The sequence below is a fragment of the Trachymyrmex cornetzi genome, unplaced genomic scaffold (assembly GCF_001594075.2).
Source record: "Trachymyrmex cornetzi isolate Tcor2-1 unplaced genomic scaffold, Tcor1.1 scaffold44, whole genome shotgun sequence".
Taxonomy (NCBI): domain Eukaryota; kingdom Metazoa; phylum Arthropoda; class Insecta; order Hymenoptera; family Formicidae; genus Trachymyrmex; species Trachymyrmex cornetzi.
Genome location: NW_017299179.1, coordinates 784,641 through 804,834, shown reverse-complemented (window position 1 = coordinate 804,834; position 20,194 = coordinate 784,641). Strand labels below are relative to the sequence as shown.

General features: G+C 33.7%; 4 protein-coding genes across 7 annotated transcripts in view; 1 reads left to right on the top strand and 3 right to left on the bottom strand.

The window, feature by feature from the left end:
- The window catches only part of LOC108764606 (cadherin EGF LAG seven-pass G-type receptor 1), a 68,182-nt gene extending 60,316 nt beyond the window's left edge, over positions 1-7,866 (bottom strand). Inside the window, exons 1-2 of the mRNA XM_018512927.1 lie at positions 7,791-7,866; positions 3,181-3,378 (exon numbers count right to left, since the gene is read on the bottom strand). Coding sequence (XP_018368429.1) covers positions 3,181-3,359 — 179 coding nt within the window. The 5' untranslated portion in view covers positions 3,360-3,378; positions 7,791-7,866. The remainder of the gene's footprint in view (positions 1-3,180; positions 3,379-7,790) is intronic.
- Positions 7,867-11,317: 3,451 nt separating this feature from the next.
- Positions 11,318-15,774, bottom strand: dlt (codanin-1 like protein dlt). 3 transcript variants are annotated; one of them, XM_018512925.1, is made up of 10 exons: positions 15,071-15,352; positions 14,705-14,981; positions 14,449-14,609; positions 13,778-14,368; positions 13,463-13,696; positions 13,020-13,382; positions 12,657-12,822; positions 12,320-12,588; positions 11,859-12,025; positions 11,318-11,395 (listed from the first exon to the last, which is right to left on the bottom strand). In XM_018512925.1, the coding sequence occupies exons 1-9, from the start codon at positions 15,350-15,352 to the stop codon at positions 11,876-11,878; spliced, it is 2,493 nt and encodes an 830-aa protein (XP_018368427.1). In that variant the 3' UTR covers positions 11,318-11,395; positions 11,859-11,875. The 3 variants fall into 3 exon arrangements, with proteins under 3 accessions (XP_018368427.1, XP_018368426.1, XP_018368428.1); XM_018512924.1 differs by lacking the exon at positions 11,318-11,395 and adding an exon at positions 15,446-15,774 and having other exon boundaries at positions 11,876-12,025; positions 15,071-15,374; XM_018512926.1 differs by lacking the exon at positions 11,318-11,395 and adding an exon at positions 15,472-15,774 and having other exon boundaries at positions 11,876-12,025; positions 15,071-15,374.
- A 171-nt stretch (positions 15,775-15,945) lies between these two features.
- On the top strand, positions 15,946-17,261 carry LOC108764608 (ubiquitin-like protein 4A). The gene is made up of 3 exons (XM_018512930.1): positions 15,946-16,355; positions 16,659-16,764; positions 16,954-17,261. The coding sequence occupies exons 1-3, from the start codon at positions 16,308-16,310 to the stop codon at positions 17,253-17,255; spliced, it is 456 nt and encodes a 151-aa protein (XP_018368432.1). The 5' UTR covers positions 15,946-16,307; the 3' UTR covers positions 17,256-17,261.
- A 257-nt stretch (positions 17,262-17,518) lies between these two features.
- Gem2 (Gemin 2) lies at positions 17,519-19,537 on the bottom strand. Of its 2 annotated transcripts, none has more exons than XM_018512928.1 (5): positions 19,294-19,537; positions 19,111-19,198; positions 18,887-19,045; positions 18,529-18,807; positions 17,519-17,632 (listed from the first exon to the last, which is right to left on the bottom strand). In XM_018512928.1, the coding sequence occupies exons 1-5, from the start codon at positions 19,395-19,397 to the stop codon at positions 17,540-17,542; spliced, it is 723 nt and encodes a 240-aa protein (XP_018368430.1). In that variant the 5' UTR covers positions 19,398-19,537; the 3' UTR covers positions 17,519-17,539. The 2 variants fall into 2 exon arrangements, with proteins under 2 accessions (XP_018368430.1, XP_018368431.1); XM_018512929.1 differs by having other exon boundaries at positions 18,887-19,041; positions 19,294-19,374.
- Between the last annotated feature and the right edge of the window lie 657 nt (positions 19,538-20,194).

The following is a 20,194-nucleotide window of genomic DNA, read 5'->3' as shown; positions in this document are numbered from 1 at the left end:
TATAAAGAATAATTTAATATTACTACCTAAATTTTGTAAAACGTTTTTCCTGCTTAAAAAATACGGAAAAGAAAATAGCTTAACTATTTAAATTCCAATTTTGATAACCGGATCTTTATATCGTTTGTATATAATTCGGTAATTATACTGTAAAATGGAACGAAACTTTGAGAAAAGAAAATTATGCAAAACAGAATCATTTTACAAAAGAGGTTAATTCCAGAAGTTGTCAGATACCAATTGCTGAAATAAATGAGTGATATCAAGGGGCGATATTGCGTACGTAATGAATATCATTGATCAAATATCAATTGATTAAATATCAATTTGAATTTAACTACGTTCGGAGTAATATAGAAACCTACCAGGAACATTATCAAATTCTCTTATTATTATTATAATTATTATTATTATTAACTTTATTGAGTGTACTGTTAACAAAATACATTAGATAGAATACAATATTATTAAATGTCTTATCAAATGTCGGTGGAATCACTGTAACAAGATCGAGTATTCCGTTTATAACATTATTTAATTTATTGCTAGAAAAATGGAAGTAAATAAAAAGAGGTGTTAAAAAATTGTCGTTTAGTTTATATTTCCACGCAAGAGAATCGCGATTAAAAAATATATTAAAATGCATACAAGAATAATTATAAGGTAATATGATCAAAATACATAATGTACAAGAAGTGCAACGTAAAACGGATCCCTCTTTCGACGACAAAGAAAGAAAAATAAATTGAATAATAACAAAGTAGTAATAAAATAGAAAGAATAATAAAGAAATAGATAAGCAATAAAGAAATGAAAATAGTTATATGTATCATCGCTTCGTAATGAAAAGCTAACAGTTCATTCGCGATATTGAAACATCGTTGGATATACGTGAATAAACGGACGTGACTGTCGACAGTGAGTGATTTTCGCTTTTCTTTGGAAAATACAGAGAAGAAGGGGGAAAAGATGGAATTACGAAAAATCAAAGAGAGAGAGAATGGCAAAGAAAGGTGGTTTCATTATTATTGCAGACACGAAGATTATTCGCTCAACTTATAATTAACACTAACTAAACTCGAACCTCTTTTCCGCTGATTTCATTATTTTTTCTTTAAAAAAATATAATATTTTACACACGAAATTATTCTTTCCACACGAATTTAATTAACTACGGTAACAGTAATGAAGCTGGTATATAAAAGAATATCTGAGAAGAAACTCTTTTAATGAAAAATAAACATAAAAGTTGTATTTATGATGCTTCAGTTCCTTTATTATACAATTACAAAATATAAAATTTTATGGGCAATAGAAAAAAGCGAGCTCTCTCAAAAATTAACTTTCAAAAATATCTGCAGTCACACAGAAATCCACTTAGCGGACTTAATGGAACTAGTAATATTAGTTATCAATGTTAAAAATAATAAATTCATATTACACCAAAACTGATAATGAAACTAAATTGGTGATAACGCCAACAAAATATCATCAAAAGTAAAATAATAATTAATGAAAAATATAGAGATGCATCTCGTTAAAGATATCGAAACTCAGCAAACTTATATAGGAAGAAAACGTTATAAGTTCAAACTCCAGCAGAAAAACGTATGCAGACCTGTTGAATATTTATTATACTTATTTTCGTTTGCCGCTTATTTAACAACTTAAGAAAAGTAAAGGAAGTTATCTTTGCTATTATTCACTACTATTATAAATGTGAAAATGTCAAAAGATTGTAAAAAGTATGAACCGATATTATGGATATTTTCTGATATCGATGACCATCTCCATTACGAAGAAATTTCGTCGATTTTCTTGATATATCGAAATCTCTTGGAAGCGAAATATGAGAAGGATTTACATTGAGTAGGAGAATGGGATAAAACGTCAGAAGAACGGCGCGTTTTATCGACGCCATTTACGACGATACCCTTTGTCCAGCCTTTTCTACTATATCGAAGATTGCCGGTCTTTCTTCGATCGATCGAATCGTGCGCGAAGGGAAACTTCGCGGTTGCGCTTTCCCATTTCCCAGCAATTTCCGGAATGGGACATGATCGATCGTGAAACTTTATCTCTCTCGCGTTCTCACTCTTTCTTCATTTTCCACCGTGTGTGTCATTCTCTTCGTAGCATTCTCGTTTCTTCGCCAACGATTTAATTCACGTTCGAAGGTGAAGGTCAGAATGTCGTTTCCAGAGAGGAAGATACGAGTCATCGATTTTGCGATTATCGACAGGATAAAATTTCTAAAGTTGCACGATCGTTATAAATATATACGATATTGAGAAATTAGATCGCAGGAAAAACGTAGGAAAAAAGGACTTCTCTTCATCGAAGGAACGGGGTCATGGAAAAAGGCCGAAGTGGTAAAGTCGTTTAGTATTCCGGCGGTATCGTCTTTCAACGTAAAGGTACACCGATTAGCTCTGTGACGAACGAATCGGCGATCCATAAAGAACCGCGAACGAAATCGCAAACGTGCCGAAAATAAAAGGATATAAAGTAAACGTGACTGGCGTATCGCCGAATTTTCTGACCGATTTCTCAGTTAAATTGCTGCACATTTTTCAGCAAGTACAGCACGTGAAATAATAACTCGTAAAATGAAAAACGTGCCATTAACAGACAATCGTGCAATTTTTTTAATTTTTGCAATATCGTTAACCATTTTGCCTTTAATGAAACCCACAGAGAAGAAAACGTGATACAATATCATTATTTTCATCCTGTTACGAACTAATCCGATTAAATTCTTCGTCGAGATCTTTAGAATACGAATGAAACGATGCAAAAATTGCAAACAAGTAATAAACGATTAATCTAAAACGTAGCAAGAGTAAAAAGAAGGTAGGACATGAAGATTAATTAATCGACGTTTCATTAAGTTCTTTCTTCTTTGCTGGTAATAATAAATAATTAAATAAGAGAATACTTCTCGCGTGATAATTATATCTCGAGAGATAGAAAGAATGAAAATGTAATTTTCTAAATATTAATATTTAATTCTAATATTCTTCTGTCATATATCTTATTCTATTAATCACCGTAACATTTTATTCCACAGTTATTAACATATTCTTTAGCGCGGTTTTTTAATGCTTTCGTTTATCTGAGGAAAATTCCATACAATCGAAATATTACATAAACGTTTTGCCTGCTTAAAGTTAAACTTACCTATAGGTGATGAACGCAAACACCAGGGCCACCAGAGACAGGCTTCCTCCGAGAACGACGATGAGGCTGAGCACGCCGTCTTGGTCGAAGGAACTTGCGATTCCCGTGGAAACGCCATTAGCTATTCCGCCGCCGGGTTGCGGAAAACCATGAATCGCGCCGGTGTATAGCGTCTCCATGTCGCCGTTATACCAGCATCTACGACAGAATAAATTCAATTTATCAAACGAATACAAATGAAAAGCAAACATGAAGACAATTAGAAACAAAAGGATAATTAATGTATATAAGGGAAAAATATGAAGACACTGTCGCTTTTGAATTTTTAATTACCACATATCCTTAATTAAGGGAAACGATAGATAATGAAAAATAGGAAAATAGATTTAATTAACTGGAATTAATTAATGCATGCGCGGCAGCGGAAATACTTTCGCTATTTACTCGATTCTGATGAAACAATCTGATGAAAGGAAGAACAAATTAATAATAAACGTTTACCGCGATCAGGAGAAACGTTTATCGCAATATAGCTTCGACTTTCATCGTTGTAAATTTTAATTAACAACAGAGACTATTAACTCTCGGAACGCGGATTTTGACAATCCAAAGCGCTGGGGATATCAGAGATTACCGCACCCCAGGAAACAGTTTTGTGTAATATATTCGGGCTGCTGCACGTGTTACTATTATATCTCTGGACGATATCAGAGAATTCGGTCCTGAGTAAATCTTGGTCTAGCATTACTAGAACGAGGACACTTTATATCGTATATCATATAACACTGTAATTTAATTTTCTTGTCATAAAGATAATGCAGAGCTTAATATGATTTCAATTATATTTAAATATAAAGAACGTATTTATGTATCTCTCTCTGCGAATTTTTTTAGTATCTAAGAAAATGAAAGGAAATAAAGTAAACGCGAAATATTTTTTAATTATTTAAATATCATTAGCAAAATAATGACAACAATTTCGATATGCCAAACGTGTGTTAAACTTATTTTCGACTCATACATTTTGATTAAAATTGTAAAATCAATTATTTCCGAGATATGTTGTTTATCTTATTTTGTTATTTCCCCGTGCAACAATTCCAAATTATTTATTAAAACTGCAAACCCCGATCTCAACTCATCCGATACGAGCTCCAACAACTGTCGGACTTGTTTCAATTTATCTCACTAGCACGCATTGACGAACACGCGTATTCTTTTTCAAAGAATATCATTGTAAATCGAATATTTAAAAAAAGATAATCAAATATACATATATTATGTATTTTATTTTGAAAATGATATAATCAAACGATGTATTCAATACCTAATTGATGCAGATAATTAATTAAATGTTTTTGTTTTTCGCGTATATACGTTTGATAACCATTTATTTACGTGAACAAAATTGGATTTCATTATCTCAATTCGACGTAAATGATTTTATAATTCATGCGAGCATGAACCTTATTGTAGAAAATATGGACGTGCCGTGAAATCATATACAAGATATATTGAATGGCGATGTTAGCCGATCAAATATAATTAACTTGTTAATTGTGAGCACAACATTTGCATTGTCAACTTCGGGTAACAATGTATGAGCAAAAGTTTCCCACGTCACGACAAATCGATCAATCTTTCTCATGAACTGGTCAGTAAACGAGATTTTTTAATTAATAATAATACGTACGCTAATTTCCAAGTTGTTAGTTCAATCACGAAGTTTTAATTAAATCAACCATTTTAAAATCTTCAATTAATAATTTAAATTTTGCACGAACACAATGTAAATGTGTTTTTATACGTGTTTTTTATTTAGCCATCACCTAGATTCATTATAAATGTTTCTTTTCCTTATAGTGTGCATATACCAGTAGCAAATTAATAATACTGTGGCATATTTATTATTAAATAAGTATTGATGTTATACTGACTAACATAATTCATTAATTTAGTTAAATTATTAAATTATTGATATAAAACCGGCTTAATTAAATTATTAGATTATTAATATAAAATAGACATGCTCTTACAAATATAAAAAAATGTTATTTGTTACAGTAATTAATTATGTTATTTTAATAAAATTATTTACAAAATTCTTTGTTTATTGTTTTTGTTAAAATCATATCCTCCATGCTTGTCACTTCGTACTCTAACTGGGTGAAAAGTGAAAAGCTTTGCAAGTAACATGACTTTTATTTCTTCACGACAATATTCTTCACGCAATAACAATTCATCATCCATCTCGAGAACTTTCACGACACCTTCTCCTAGAAAAGCAAGCCGTATGACATTAACGGTGAAAAGGGCTTCTAGCCTTTATCCGACATTCACCAAAAGCGTACGAAAGCCGTGCTTCTCTCGTTTGTACGAAATTCATTTTTGCACATAGTCACCTGTGTGTATAATTAATATTTGCATAATATTTTCCATTATGAAATTTTCTTCCAAGTTTTCCTTCTTCTTTCTATTCTTCGGATTTATATAGCGAAAATTCTTTTTGATTGAAAGATTAAAACTGATTAAATTCCATTATATTAAAGAAAGCATAATTTGTATTTATTTGATAATTTTACCTTCGTTTATGAATAGTAGAATAGTATTATGGGATAGTGTATTGGAGAAGAATGAAATATATATAGCGTTTCGGAAGCCATCAAATGTCATATATTGCAATGATGAACGCGATCTACGTGCAACCGACTGGAAGTGCGAAATGGGACATGTCACGTTAACTATTCCAATCAGCACTAGTTGACAACTGCGCGCTATGTAATAATGTTTAATGGCATTCGATGATAGTTCTGCATATCGATCGGTGACGGTATTGGTTATCAATCGCTCAACCAAAACACAAAATACAATACGTGATAGATAATATTGAGCAACTGTTCTCAAACCCCATCCGATGAACATTCGCGCAAGTTAATATCCATTCACCGTTTTATTTTGTTCTAAGCTTTACTATACTTGTCCTAAAAACTTTCCACGATATTTTTGGACATTCACAATATCTGTATTGCGCAAATCGTGGCCAATGAGTTGACGACTGGTGTCGATTTATTGGAAGATTTACAGATAATTCGGCCTTACAACAAACTGACATGACTGTCTTTTTATGTCCAGATATACAATGTCCCAATATGTCTATTGAAAAATTATATTTTCAGTAAATATTACGGTCGAGTATATACAGTTCATTTTAAAAGGAATTGCTTAAACTTTAACTAAAAATATTGTAAGTACAGTTATTACTGTATTATGATACCGTTATTAGTATATCAAAAGTTATTTGCGTAGAATTTCATGTAACATTTCGAATGTATGAAAATCTTTTATGGGATACGTCTGCCATTAAAATATTATTTCAAAGCGAATATAAAAATGTATTGACTTCCAACATTTGTATTTTAAATACGTTAAATTCCGGTAAAACTTTTTATGCCGGTTTTACTTTAATATGAGAGCATACGAATATGATTTTCTATAAACATTCTATTCGATTTTCCTCGCTTTTATTGGCGCAACTACCTAAAAGTAATTGATTACAATATATATATATTTATATTACATGTTATACATGTCTATCAATGAGTACTTTATATCATTACTCATTTCATGCATATTTTGTTTTTATATCTTTTTACGACGCAACGTAAAGTTCAGTTATCAACGATCGGTGTTCTGGCGAAAATAAATATGAGTAAGTCGAATATAAAGGGAGAGTGATAGAACCGTAAACAAAGCTTCTAGCAAATGAAAGTTGTGACAAATATTATCTTTTTTGTCTTATATGTGTATACTCCGCATATTGTAGACGGCCATTAAGAGAAAAGTGACGGAAACGTAAACGAAGCTTTTAGGGGGCGAAAATCATTGTCTCAATTTTCGTCCCCTAAAAGCTTCGTTTACGTTTCTGTCGCTTTTCCTTTAGTGATCGTCTACAATATACGGAGTATACACATATAAGTTTGATGTAAGAAAATAACCTAATGTACTTTCTATGTAAGGAAACTATAAAAGTGTAGGCGTAAACGAAATAAATTAATTTTATTTCTTATTCCAACCCCATCCCTTACGCTCAACTCGCGCAGTAAGAGTGTTAGCTGGTGCTATAAATAAAATAAAAATTACCACAATTGCATACTTTTACTTCTTATATCAGACTTACTCCGTGTATTGTAGTCGAGCATTTACATTTGATTTACACTTCGATTTATATAATTAAAGTTTGGGGCGTTCGTGGAGCGAAAATTAAAAGTAAGCCGATTATGCTGATTTTTATTTTCCTCAGGGTGTTCAAATGAAAACTAAGACTATAAGTCTGTATTTTCGTAGTCCATTCTTATATAATTAGGACCGTCTTAAGTACAATCTTAAGATATCATGAGCTGAATTAGCATAAATATATTTATCTTAAAAGTACTTAAGATAAAAATACTTGAAACGACTACATGTGTGTACGAGTAAAATTATAAGGATGTAAAGATGCTTAATGCTATATATTTTTTCACAATTACAAAATTGATTTTTATTGCTTACAACTTAAGACGATCTTAAAATAAGAACTGGTCTAGCGTTTTTTCCAGATGAGTCAGACTTACTTCGCACTCTTGGCAGAGACGCGTCAACAAAATGGTAGGATCAACGGATCAACAGACAACTCCGTCGCTTATGTTTCGCAGTGACGATCCATGTGACGAGCGCGGCAGGAGCCACGTGATGGCGCGAAACGGCCGCTTCGCGTGTTCCGGCGAGACCGGCACCGGCCGGCACGTCGAACGGGAAATGCTCACCCTGATCGTTATCACTCCTTGATACGACCGACGTTCTGCTGCGCATTCGAATTCATCGCCTTTCTTTCGCCCTTCTGCCTCCGAGAGTCGGCGTTCCTTACGCCAACAAGTTTCGATGCACGTCGTCGGTCATGTCTGCAAAGATTTTGTAAAATGATAAAGTTGATAAGAAAACGGATCGCTTTAGTGACTCTGTAACTTTATCTAATATGGCGTCGATCGAGTTTGTAAGAATAACAGGTTGCGATATATATCGTTCAATAAGGATACGCGTTCTGAAACGTAACTAAGTTCACGTCACTATCAGAATTTCAGGCTACATTCCAGAACGTCCTCTCTGAGAAAAATTTTACTCGGAGAGAACGTTTTGAAATTATATATATTCTAGTTACGTTTTGAAACGCATTTCAGATGGGGGAGTTATTTTCGTTACGATCAAATTCGAATTACCGAGGTATCGATTCCGGCAAATAAAGCGAATGAGATGTTAACAAGATTTATCGTTGACGAGATTTTCGTATTTCTCGTTCGACGAGATCAAACGTTCGCTAACAAAAGATAAATTCACATTAATGCACGGGGTTTATTGTTAAATGCGGCTACATTCAAGCTAATGTATTCGATTTTATTTCCGTCAATAAATCGCGCGGAAAGAGGCGCAATGAGATTTTTACCGTGTCTTCCGTTATCGTCCTCCAGCAAGATTCCCGACTCTTGTCTTCGTTTATCAGTCATTCACCACCTGAAAGCGTTCTTTCCGGCAAATCGGAATCGAGAAACGGCGTTGACCGACAGCTAACTTAACTCAACAACACCGCGACGCGACGGCGAGTGAAATAAAAACCGGACGACTCGCGGGTTAATTAATTCGCGGGCGAATCAACGCGGGGAAGTCAGTCGTGCCGTCGTCCGATAGATCGCGGACGGGAAACCCGGACACGAATGCGAGCGCGACGGACCGCGGATCACGACTGCGAGGAACTCGTTCGCCTTCGCGCTCCGCGAACGCGCGCGCGGAACTGCGCCGCGCATGTACGCGCGCCGTACGGCGTGAAGTTTGCCCAATCTCTAGGGGAACCGAGAAATTCCGCTCGATTATGTACCGCGCTTGTCTTGAAAATTACTCATTTCTCTCGCGACAGCGTAATTGAATTGTTTCGAGGAGTGTATTAGTTGGTGCGCTTACAAAAACATTACGGAGCACATCTAGAGATTGTTTCTTTCATTAATCTATGCTACCCAACTCGAACAACGATGTTTTTTATTGTTCTTAGTTAATTTCTTCGTTGTAACTGAGTTAAGATTTTAAATCCAGTAAAAACATATCGAATAGAAACTTTAGAGATATATCTTTTACTCAATTGTATTAACTTGCAAAAATACAATGAATGCAAAAAGTATTCTTATGAAGAAAATTTGTATTAAAAAAGTCTTATTAAGACTCTTATAAAGTCTTAAAAAGTCTTACTATAAACTACCAAGATAACGTCTTAATCATATCTTTAACGTTAATAAGATGTCATTAAAACGTCATCTTGCTAGAATATATGTTCAAGAATATATAAAAAAAATATTGCCAAAATATTTTGTATATTACACCATTTAAATTTTTCTTGAACATATCTGGGTTTGCCTTCGCAATCGGATTGAATATTTTCGTCATATCCGATTTGTGACAATCTCGTACTGCAGTTACGGTGAATGAAAAAGAGAAAAACAAACGGATGTGTTCGAAACAGGTCGCGTTTCCACGCTCGAAAAATCACGTAAAATTATATCGCGCGTGGATTTATGGCACGAAAAGTTTCTGAACACCACGTGGCGCAATGTGGCAATAACAATATTTCTTGCATGCAAAATAACTCATCGACAACATGTTGCAAATGAAAATCGTAAGTATTCCTTCTCAAAATTTCGTATTAATTTAAATGAAATTTCACGACGCAACTTCAGACTAATTGATCTTTAAATCCAATAATCGAAGATATTTTTAATAACTTGAGAGTAAAGAATAGAACTAATACTTTGTTAATATATTGTACACATAATATTATTTTTCATTAAAATGAATGATAGTTATAACAAAATAAATAGATAAATAAATAACATGTTTGTATTTTTAAAATAATTTTTTTTTAAATAATTACCCAGTAATAAAATTAAGAATCATTGATTGTATTTAAGCAATCAAATATGATGTACGTATTCATTGAATAAAATTCTACGAAAAAAATATTCTACGAGATTAAATAGATTTATCTTTTTAATAATACAATTAATATTAGTGTCATTCTTTTTTTAGCGCGAGTTTAACTCAATAAATCAATAGATCGTTAACGAATTACGGAAGGAAATGTCTGCCTGTTATTTACGAGAACGGAAAATTTTCGATCACTCGCTCGTAAGCAACGAACCAAGATACCGTCATCGGACGAGGTGGACAATCATTGAGAGTTATGGTAATGGACGACCTAATTTCGAAAGGACAAAAGGACCATCCTCGTTCCGCCAGGACAATATACCCGGCTGTAACAGAACTGTTCAAAAAGATGGGCCTTTGAGGACTATCGACCCGTTGATATCCTATCCTTTGCGCAAATAGGAATTAGATACTAGTTTCAATTAGCATTGGCATTAAAACACATTTCACTTTTTACGTCGTTTAGATACACAATTATAAATTACTGTATTATAAAAATAAATTATTCATGTTCTGATTTTTCTATAACATAATAATTTATGATTAATAACGTCTATACTAGAACAAAATAATCATTAATCTTAGTTGTATAAAGGGTCTCACATTAACAATACTCGAACTCTACGAGATTTATAGTCATTTCTGACACTCCAGCTGTAGCAACGTGAGCCTGACAACAATAACAGTGCGCGTTGTATTATCTCAGCAAGATGGAAAAGCACCCTCGGGGTGAATCTAAAGATATGGACATTCCAAGCTATAACGCGTGTCAAAACATGACTTTTTAAAAAGCTATTATCATATCTTAAAGTTAAATACATGTTAATTGAGACGAAACACGGTCCTCGTTAAAGCGGTGGACCAACTTGTTTATTTATAAGTTAGTAGACAAGAGAAAGATCCATTCAGCGAGAGTTCATCAACTTAAATGACAGATAAACTCCAAATTGCCTCGCTTAAGATTAATATTAATTAGTTGTTAATACTTTATTTCTTTAAAATATGATCCACACGCGGAAAAAATAAAGATTCAAGTTAAATAACTTTCCAATAATTTACTTACGTATATTTGACAGCAGAGCATGACTTCGGTAACGTGTATCTCATTACACAAGTGCTGTCGAGTTTGAAGGTACGATAATCTGATTTCATTGTATGGGATGGAGCAATGGTCCGGCATTCGGAGTTGCGGGGACGGAGTGAAGTGGATAATCTAATTTGTGAAGGACAAAAGAGGGTTACAATCGTATAGCAAGGAGTGTCATCGAGGTATCTTGAAAAGACCGTGCCCTGCACTGACCTCGATGAGCTATTTTGATGCGTACGCGTACAAATAAAAATATAGGAAATACGGAAACGTGAAGAAATGTTATCAGTGTGAACGTCGATTATAAAATATATATAGTGTATTTTTTTTCAATTATCGTCACATACAAAAAGTTAAAATTTATTTTCCTACTCATAAAATATTTGTTCATATACATATTCGAAACGAATCATACGTATGCATTTTCGTTATGTGTACATATACAAAACAAAAATGCTTCATATTTATAATATACAACAATATACACAAATATATTTATATATTATATATACATAAGATAGTAATTATATTTACAGAAATTCATCTCAACATACTTTCCAATTATCGCAGTATCGTTAACTATACCTACGTTAACTATGCGTCAGTCTATAGTTCATCATCGTCACAAAATTCGATCTCGTGATATGTTTCAGCTATCCAGCCAAGGAGGTACTTGACTTTCTCTGTCGCTTCGTCATTGGCTTTGTAACCCTCAATAGCTTCGGACAGGCACTTCGATAAAAGTTTTAACAAAGGCTGTGGATTATAAAATCAATGTTAACAATAGATATACGATCAGCATCAGGAATTTAAAGCAACTCGGATACTAAAGAGTCACTAAAAATACTTTGTAAAAATATTTCGTCCAATTTTACATGTATATATTACATTCTCTTATTTTTTTTATCTTTAATTTTTTATCATTAAAAAAATCTTTTTTAATTTTATATTATTTTTTTAATACTAAAATTACAGAAAGCAATACATAAATATTTTTTAGTTCCATTATTTTATCTCAAATAATTCAGATTATATCGCATTTAAACTTACCACAGGCCAGTCTTGTCTGAATAAAGCTACACATTGATCGCTCAGACTATCTCCATCGAGTATCTTTGTTTCTAATAACCTTTTTAGAAATTTGCCAAAAATTGGCCACAAAGCGTCGTTTTGTGGTTGCATTAACAACATAATATTTCTAGAACACAGTATTCTATGCATAGGCGAATCATCTTCTTCATTTCTTAAACTGTCCGATAACCATACTTTAATCAATTTGTCCTGGACTTCTCGTGTAAAGAGATCCGTTCTATATGCCACTAAAAATGTAAAATATCATAGTTATAATTTTATCACACTTTTGAGATTTCAGTATTATTAAACATACCTAAAAATAGCGCAAAATCTATACTAAGATAACACAAAACTTTCTGTGGTCCTGGTAATAAATCATCTCTTTGATTGAATGATTGGTACAGTTTATCTAAAGTATCCAATACAGACGAAATAGTCAAACCTATACCATTGTTATCCAACATATGCCATATTAATCCCTATAAACAAAAACAAGTAGAAATACGTCTAAATATTATTAGCTTAAAGTCATTAATTTTACAAACGATAGAAATTAATAATGTTTTTGTTTTAAAAATTATACACCTAATGCGTCAATGTATATGTATCCAAATTTTAATTATTAAATTATTATTAAATTCTTTATTAAATCAAGTTTATGTTATTATATTCTTACTCGAAGCTCGTCCATCATGGTAGTAGGATTAGGAGCATCAATATTGTGATATTTTTCCTGCTTGGAATGCACAGGACTATTGTTCCGAAAGAACCTATTAATCTCAAGTTCCATATCCTTGATGAATAAGGAATCACCGGCAATATGCGACTGAATCCACTGATTTATTCGTTCCATCGCCATTCTAGTCGCGATCTTGATGCACATTTCCTTGACTGCCGTTAAAGAATCTTCTGCTAATAAAGATTCTATCGATGACGCGACTCGCGTTTCGCAAATTGCTGGGATTGTTTTTTCACACTGATCTTTCAATTCTCTCGACGCGTTGTTGGCCAATATATTCATGTCGCTCACAAGTAAAGCCTAAATATCAAACTACGATTTAAACTTAATCTTTTTTCGTATAACATGAAATTTTCTTTATAATCGCGCAAAGATATTACCTTAAATTCGTTGAAGTAATTTTTTGACAGTTCACTCTGTTCATCGGAGTCCTTTTCGATATGCTTGTGTTTCAGAATCTTTCTAAAAGAATTTAAGTTAGTTTCTCGCGATGAAGTCAATAAGGTGTTGCATATATGCTTCACGCAAGTTGATGCTACTCTTTCGGAAACAAAATCAACAGTCTTCCGAGTAGAAGCTGGTTGACCATGAAAAAAGGCTTCCTCCAATTGTAACTGTCATAACAGAAATTTATTAAATATAAAGTAACATAGAGCAATATTAGAGAGATATAAATATATTGAATAAAAAATTACCTCCAAGTGTTTTGCACGAGTAGTGCCTCCTAATCTACGTAGTTGACTAGTAACAGGTGTAATATGCTTATTAGAATTTATATTCAAATTCGTCCCGTTTCCGTGAAACACAGAGAAAGTCGATTCCATTCGCGAACAGCACATACGCATCGTTCGATCAGTAATTATATCTAATTTATCGAGACTACTTTTAACAGGAATCACACAATCGACGGAATGTGAGTTTTTTCTCTTTTCGGAAAATTTTTCCATCTGTTTGAGACTCTTTAGTTCCTTGATTTTGCAAGTCTTTTGCAAGATAATATAGAAATCTCTGGGAAAGTTTGATAGCTCAAACAACCAACATAGGCTGGATTTGAGCAGCATAGCCGATTGTTGAGAAATAAGACAATCAGGGGCAGTAAGATCGGTCTGATTTATAGCATGATAAATATAATACAACAATTCCAAGATCTGCTTATAATATGGCAGCCGAAGCGACACAATATCCATCATAGCTAGATATTTAACTATCCAAGGTATCGTCAGTGACAGTTTACCCTCGATTATGGCGTTCTGAAGACAAGCTTGTAAGTTTAATGATGGCAATACCTATAATAAAACAATTGAAAAGATTATTTGAAAAGAGTTTGACAAGTAGCTTTCAACATTTGAATTTTTATGTCACGTACCTTACTTCTTATCTCTATTTGTGTCATTATAATCTCTTTAGTAGTATTTGATTCAGACCTATACGGCAATGATACTAAAAGGCCTAATACTTTCGCAAGAAGCCTCAAGCTGGCTAAACAAGTAATAAAATTCTGTTGCGTTTGATCGTCAACCATTGTTTCTGCAAAATGAAAAATCCAGAAAAAAAAGTATTTTCCTAAAATTTTAAATAGAATATAAACAGTCATGAAATCATTAAAATAATGAAAACTGTACCTGAGTCTTCTATTTCACTATTAGCAAACTGAGTATCGTTCAACTCCATTATTTCATGTACGAAATAATTTTCCAAATGTGTATAAAATATCGGATTAAATGCATGCAATATAAAATCTTTAAAAAATTCTTGCATGCCAGGAAACGAAGGACCAACACTCTGACTCTGCGATGGTAAGGGAGTCACAAATCTCTTGCTGAGTTGCGTCAATTTTTCAGGATTAACATGTTTTAAAGCTTTCAAGAAATTCAAGCTCTCGTCATCCACTACATCATCCTACAATTGATAACAATACGATTGCTTTGTTATTGAGAATATTCTTTTTATAGCGATATAGTAAAGCATGTTAATAGTTTTAAGCTTACCTGATGTCTATTTTGTATACACGATATTAACAATTGTGATTTAAATAACCTAGCAATGTGATAATAATTAGTACAGTCATTGTGCATCGCCAACATGCTTCTTATCTTGCCACCCAGGGCAATTTGAAACACCCATCCTGGCACCAAATGATTTTCCTCCCAAATTCTAAGTATATCGTAAAAAGCGTCTCTTTGCTTCTTAAAAGTATGGAACGAAATGGCAGACGAGAAATTCTCGCGATTGTCGGTGTCAATTTGAAAGGACACGTTTATCTCCCCCATGGTATACGTCAATTTTTGTTGTCTATAAACAACAATACGTATTTAAATATTATTATATTAAGTAACGAAAAATCATGAAAAAATAATTCATACAAGTAATTCGCGTTAAATTATATAACCTCTTTGCTGGTCGAGTATCTCGTTCCTTTTAATTAAACATTTTGACATATTTATTTTTTCAGGCCACAATTTTGAAGGTTAAATTTTTGGAACATTTGGAGAAATTCGGAATAGAGTATTATCGAGGAACACGAGATCTTAATTAGACAAAGGCTATATAATCAATGTTATACAATCTTCAATCGCAAAGTGCACATTTTTCAGTGTAGAGATTGTATTTTCAAACATATGGATACGTATCACCCATTCTAATTCGTCTCGCTTTATAAGCTTTGTAACCGGGTCGGCCAAATTAGGTTAGGTTAATTAACAGACAACCATGGCTTTTCAACAGAGGGACGTGCCTGCATTTTAGATGGCATCATTGAACTCCACTAGCGCCGCTACCTGCACAAAACCCGAACTACGTAGAACATTTCCAGCGGATAACACATAATATTTTTGGTTCTGTTCCGTGCTACGTTCATCAACCCTACAATTGCGCGAAATGCCCTGACGATTGGAGGAATTGTTACGAGGCATCGCTGTTACTATCGATATTCGCTCGGACAGGCAGATCAGTATATCGATATCCCCGTGCGTCGCTGTTCCCGAGAATCCCGAGGGAGAAGATAAGAGGAGTGAGCAGTCGATGACGCTGATGACGCTGTGTCGTGAATCGTGCGAACGCAAAATATAACCTCTCCGGCGCGTAAGATGCGCCAGCTTTTGTCGGTCCAGTCAGAGACACCACTATTTCGAGAAACCTGATCTCGCCTGGCTGCGTGCTCCACACGCGTTTGTGCGTCCCACGGTCAAACAATTCCGTCTCCGCGATCCTCGTCGACCGCTCATCATGAAAGTGATCGTGAAGAAGCTGCAGGGGAAAGAGTGCGTCGTTGACGTGAGTACGGCATGGCTGTCGCGCCGCTCCCTCGTTTTCTTGCGAAAGCATCCGCGACTTCCTCTCGTGATCTGAATTCCATCGCAGACCGATACTAAAATTCACGAAGCCAGGCTAACGATTGTCGTTACCTTAAATGAATTCACGCGCTCGAACATCCGTTAAAGCGAAAAATTAAGGTTATAGTCCGCCTCTCGGACGAGCATCCTTCTGACGTCAACAATTTTTTTTCTCTCCAAACATCTCGAGAACATTCTCATAGAAATTACTTTCATATCGTTATGTCGTGTCGTATGATTTTAGATATTGCCGTCAGAGACAGTGTTGGAGTTAAAACACAAAGTGAGCGATCTCTTGGGCATTGATGTACCACAGCAAAGATTATTACTCACTGGCAAGACTTTAGCGGGTAAGAACACTCGATCTCAGGAGCTTTTCATTTGATGGCACAGATATTCTTTATTTGTTGCTCATGAAATATCAAGAAAGATAGAACGACGTTTGTATCGACTCGTGTCACCAAATGAAAAACATCCTTCATCTAGCATTGTATATCGCAATGATTTCTTGTTACGAATATTTTGTTTAATATTTTTAGATGAAAATCCGCTGAGTTTTTATCCGGGAATAAAAGATGGCAGTAAGTTAAATCTTTTGGTGATCAAGAAGGCAGAGGAAGGCTCCAGCGAGGCGAGATCTTTGCCCCAACAGAAAGCCGGTATCCATCTGCTGAGAGAAGAGGTCTCACGGGTGCTTAGGCATTATTATACAGTATCCGAGACCGAGTCCATAGTCAATGAGCTGATAAAGGACTTGAAAAATAAAGTGAATAATCTTAGTTACGATGATCTAGAGAGACTAGCCACTGCGTTACTCCAGGACCAAGAGAACGTAGCTTAAGGATCATTCAAGATTATCCAATTTTCGCTTACCAATTGATTATTGTAATACGAGTTTATTTAATTGAAGCATTGCCTTATATTATATATCGAGCCCTTTAATAATTGGTACTGTGTAATTTAAAGCGCGATCATACTGACTAAGCAAGACTTGAAACTTAATGTACTATTTACTACGTTTGGAATCTAAGGATAATTTTATGTGAAGTTTATTAAAAATTGCTGTATGTACACAGACATATATCATGTCGCGTCATAAATAATTGTATGCACAATAGGAAATTGTCAAGGATCTGCCAAGTCTAATTGACGAAAATATCTCGCTACTAGACAGATGAACAAGTTCAGCGCTCCCAACTCCTGCGCATCCAATTCTCTCTAAAAAAAAAAACAAAAAAGAAATAGCGAGATCGCAAAGATAGCGTTAGTAAATTCTGACGTGAACTTTTGTAGATATTAACAAGACCACGAGTTAGTTTAGGCATAGAAGAAAAGTTCAGTCTCTTATTTTCTCAATCTTTTGTAACCCGACAAACGCGAGTTTTTATTATCGCCTGAACCTTTTTCTAATATCGGGAATGACATAGCAACAGCATAAGTAGAGGAAACAGGAAGTTATATGCAATAAAAATGTTTTGTTAATAGAAATTCGGCGTTTCCTTTTTGTCCCTTCTTTCCTCCGTATTATTTTTTTAAATAAATTCTAACTGAACTTTTCTTTGTAAAATTTACAAATTGATGCTTTAGAACCTAAAGAACCAATATGTTCTGGTTTTATTATATTATCATTTGCTATTCTAAAAGAAACATTAAATCGTTCTTTCTCTATGCCTTTAGGATCAAATATATATAACTATATATAAATCTTACATTTTTATAATAAATTTTTTTTATATTAGATAAGTGACATAATTAGCGTTAAGAAAAAATATTTAAATTTTTTATTTACTTAAAAAGCATATCTTTCACATCTTATCGAGATATTAAATTTTGAAATTTTTACACGATTGCTCTTTTTGTGAGAAACGAGTATTGTATGAATCAAAAAGCAATCAAGTTAAACTTGTTGATACTTTTCTCTTTTCGTTTTCTAAGGTACAGAACGATATTGGTGGATTTAGGCTGGGTTCGAGGCGACTATTAACACTATTTGTGTCATTCTATCTTCATCGTCCATTAAACATGAAACAAAGATAGTACGACACAAATAGCGTTGATAATTAATTGCAATATGTTATGGTACTGAATTAGCTTGATTAAATAATGAACATTACAGTATCGGCACGAATGATGGAACATGCTCGAGCCAATGAGCGCAGGCAGGAACAAGTATCAGGCTGCAATGGTTGCTCCAAAATTACAAGTAACGTATAGATCCACTGGCCTATTTTGTATTGAACTTTTCTTTCAGTTTCCACGAATTGCACCAGATATTCTAGTACTTGTTCTACATTAGAATGACTAAAGCAAAACAGAGTATTCAGCGTTGGTTCAATTTTTTCTTCGCCACCTAAACATAATCTGATCCAAGCATTCTGATCATCTATGTCTGGCTGCAATATTGAAGAAGAACCAATATAACTCACAATTTCCTCAAGTTTTAGATAAGTATTTTATAAGACTTGTATATACCAAGTGAATATCAGGTGGTTTCCACTTGCGCTTGCCTATTAGTATCTCATCTTTCAACTGGCTGACATACAGTCTTAACTTGGAAAAGTCTGCAACCTGATATTGTTGCCATTCCACGGTTGGCTTGAGGCTTGCTGGTGCTTGAACGCATCCTGCTAACTTTTGTAGTCATATTCATTCCATGATTGCGAGATTTATGGCATGATTTATAGGAATTAACTTACAGTCTCCACATAGGCTTTTGTAGGCTCCTTCACACATGAGGGATCTAAATTGGCCACCACTACATCCGCGCATTGTCTAGCTTCTATTCTGCAAGAAAATAGAATACGTTGTGCACGTGCTTTAAATTGGAAAATTCAAGAAAATGAAAAATGAATAGCTGAGAAAAAAAACCGCCAACTCACACCACTCGTTTGATGTAATCCTCCCCGGAAGAAGGTGGCAATGACAGATTAATATCTTCGTTGATATCTCCTACCACAAGTACCGGTTTTTTTAAGTAATCCATTATAATTCGGATAATTATTCAGTTTAACTAATCAACTAAAAAATTGAGGAAATTTATTCAACGCATTTTTGTTTGAAACGAACGAATATGATAGAAAAGAGCGTCGTTCTTCTTCGCGGACCGAAATATTAATCGTAGAAGTCGGTAGAAGTTTCAAATTTGTCATTGAGGTTACGAAACCTGTTATATCGTCAATATAACAAACTGCGCATGCGTTACGGATTACGTATTACGCACTGACGATAAAACCGCGGTGTTGAAAATAAATGTGCGAATCCGTAATAAATCGCGATGTTAAAAATGTATACATTAAAAAAAATATATATATATATATATACAGGAGTCAGAGTTGTTGAACCAACTTTTTCACTATGTGAAGTTATACAGTAAAATTTATTACAATTGTGAAACGATTATATAAAAAAATACAATAAGTTTTATTATACGATTTACGATATTAATTAAACATTAATACGTGAAAAATGGAAAACAAGAGTAAATAAACACGGTAACTAATGCGTGAATATATCTATTATAAAATGTTTTATATTTCTATTTCTAATTAATGAATTGGTTACAATTTTAATTGTGCATCAATTATCATGCATTTATATTTGCTATACTTTTCCTTTTTAGAATAAAAAGATACGCTTCATACATTCCCAGACAGCACACAATATTTATAAAATATTTACAAAATATTTATAACATTTATTTTAAATATTTTGTAAATATTTTTGTGGTCTTGGATTGCACAGATTATAAACATTTATTATAAATATTATGAAATATTTATT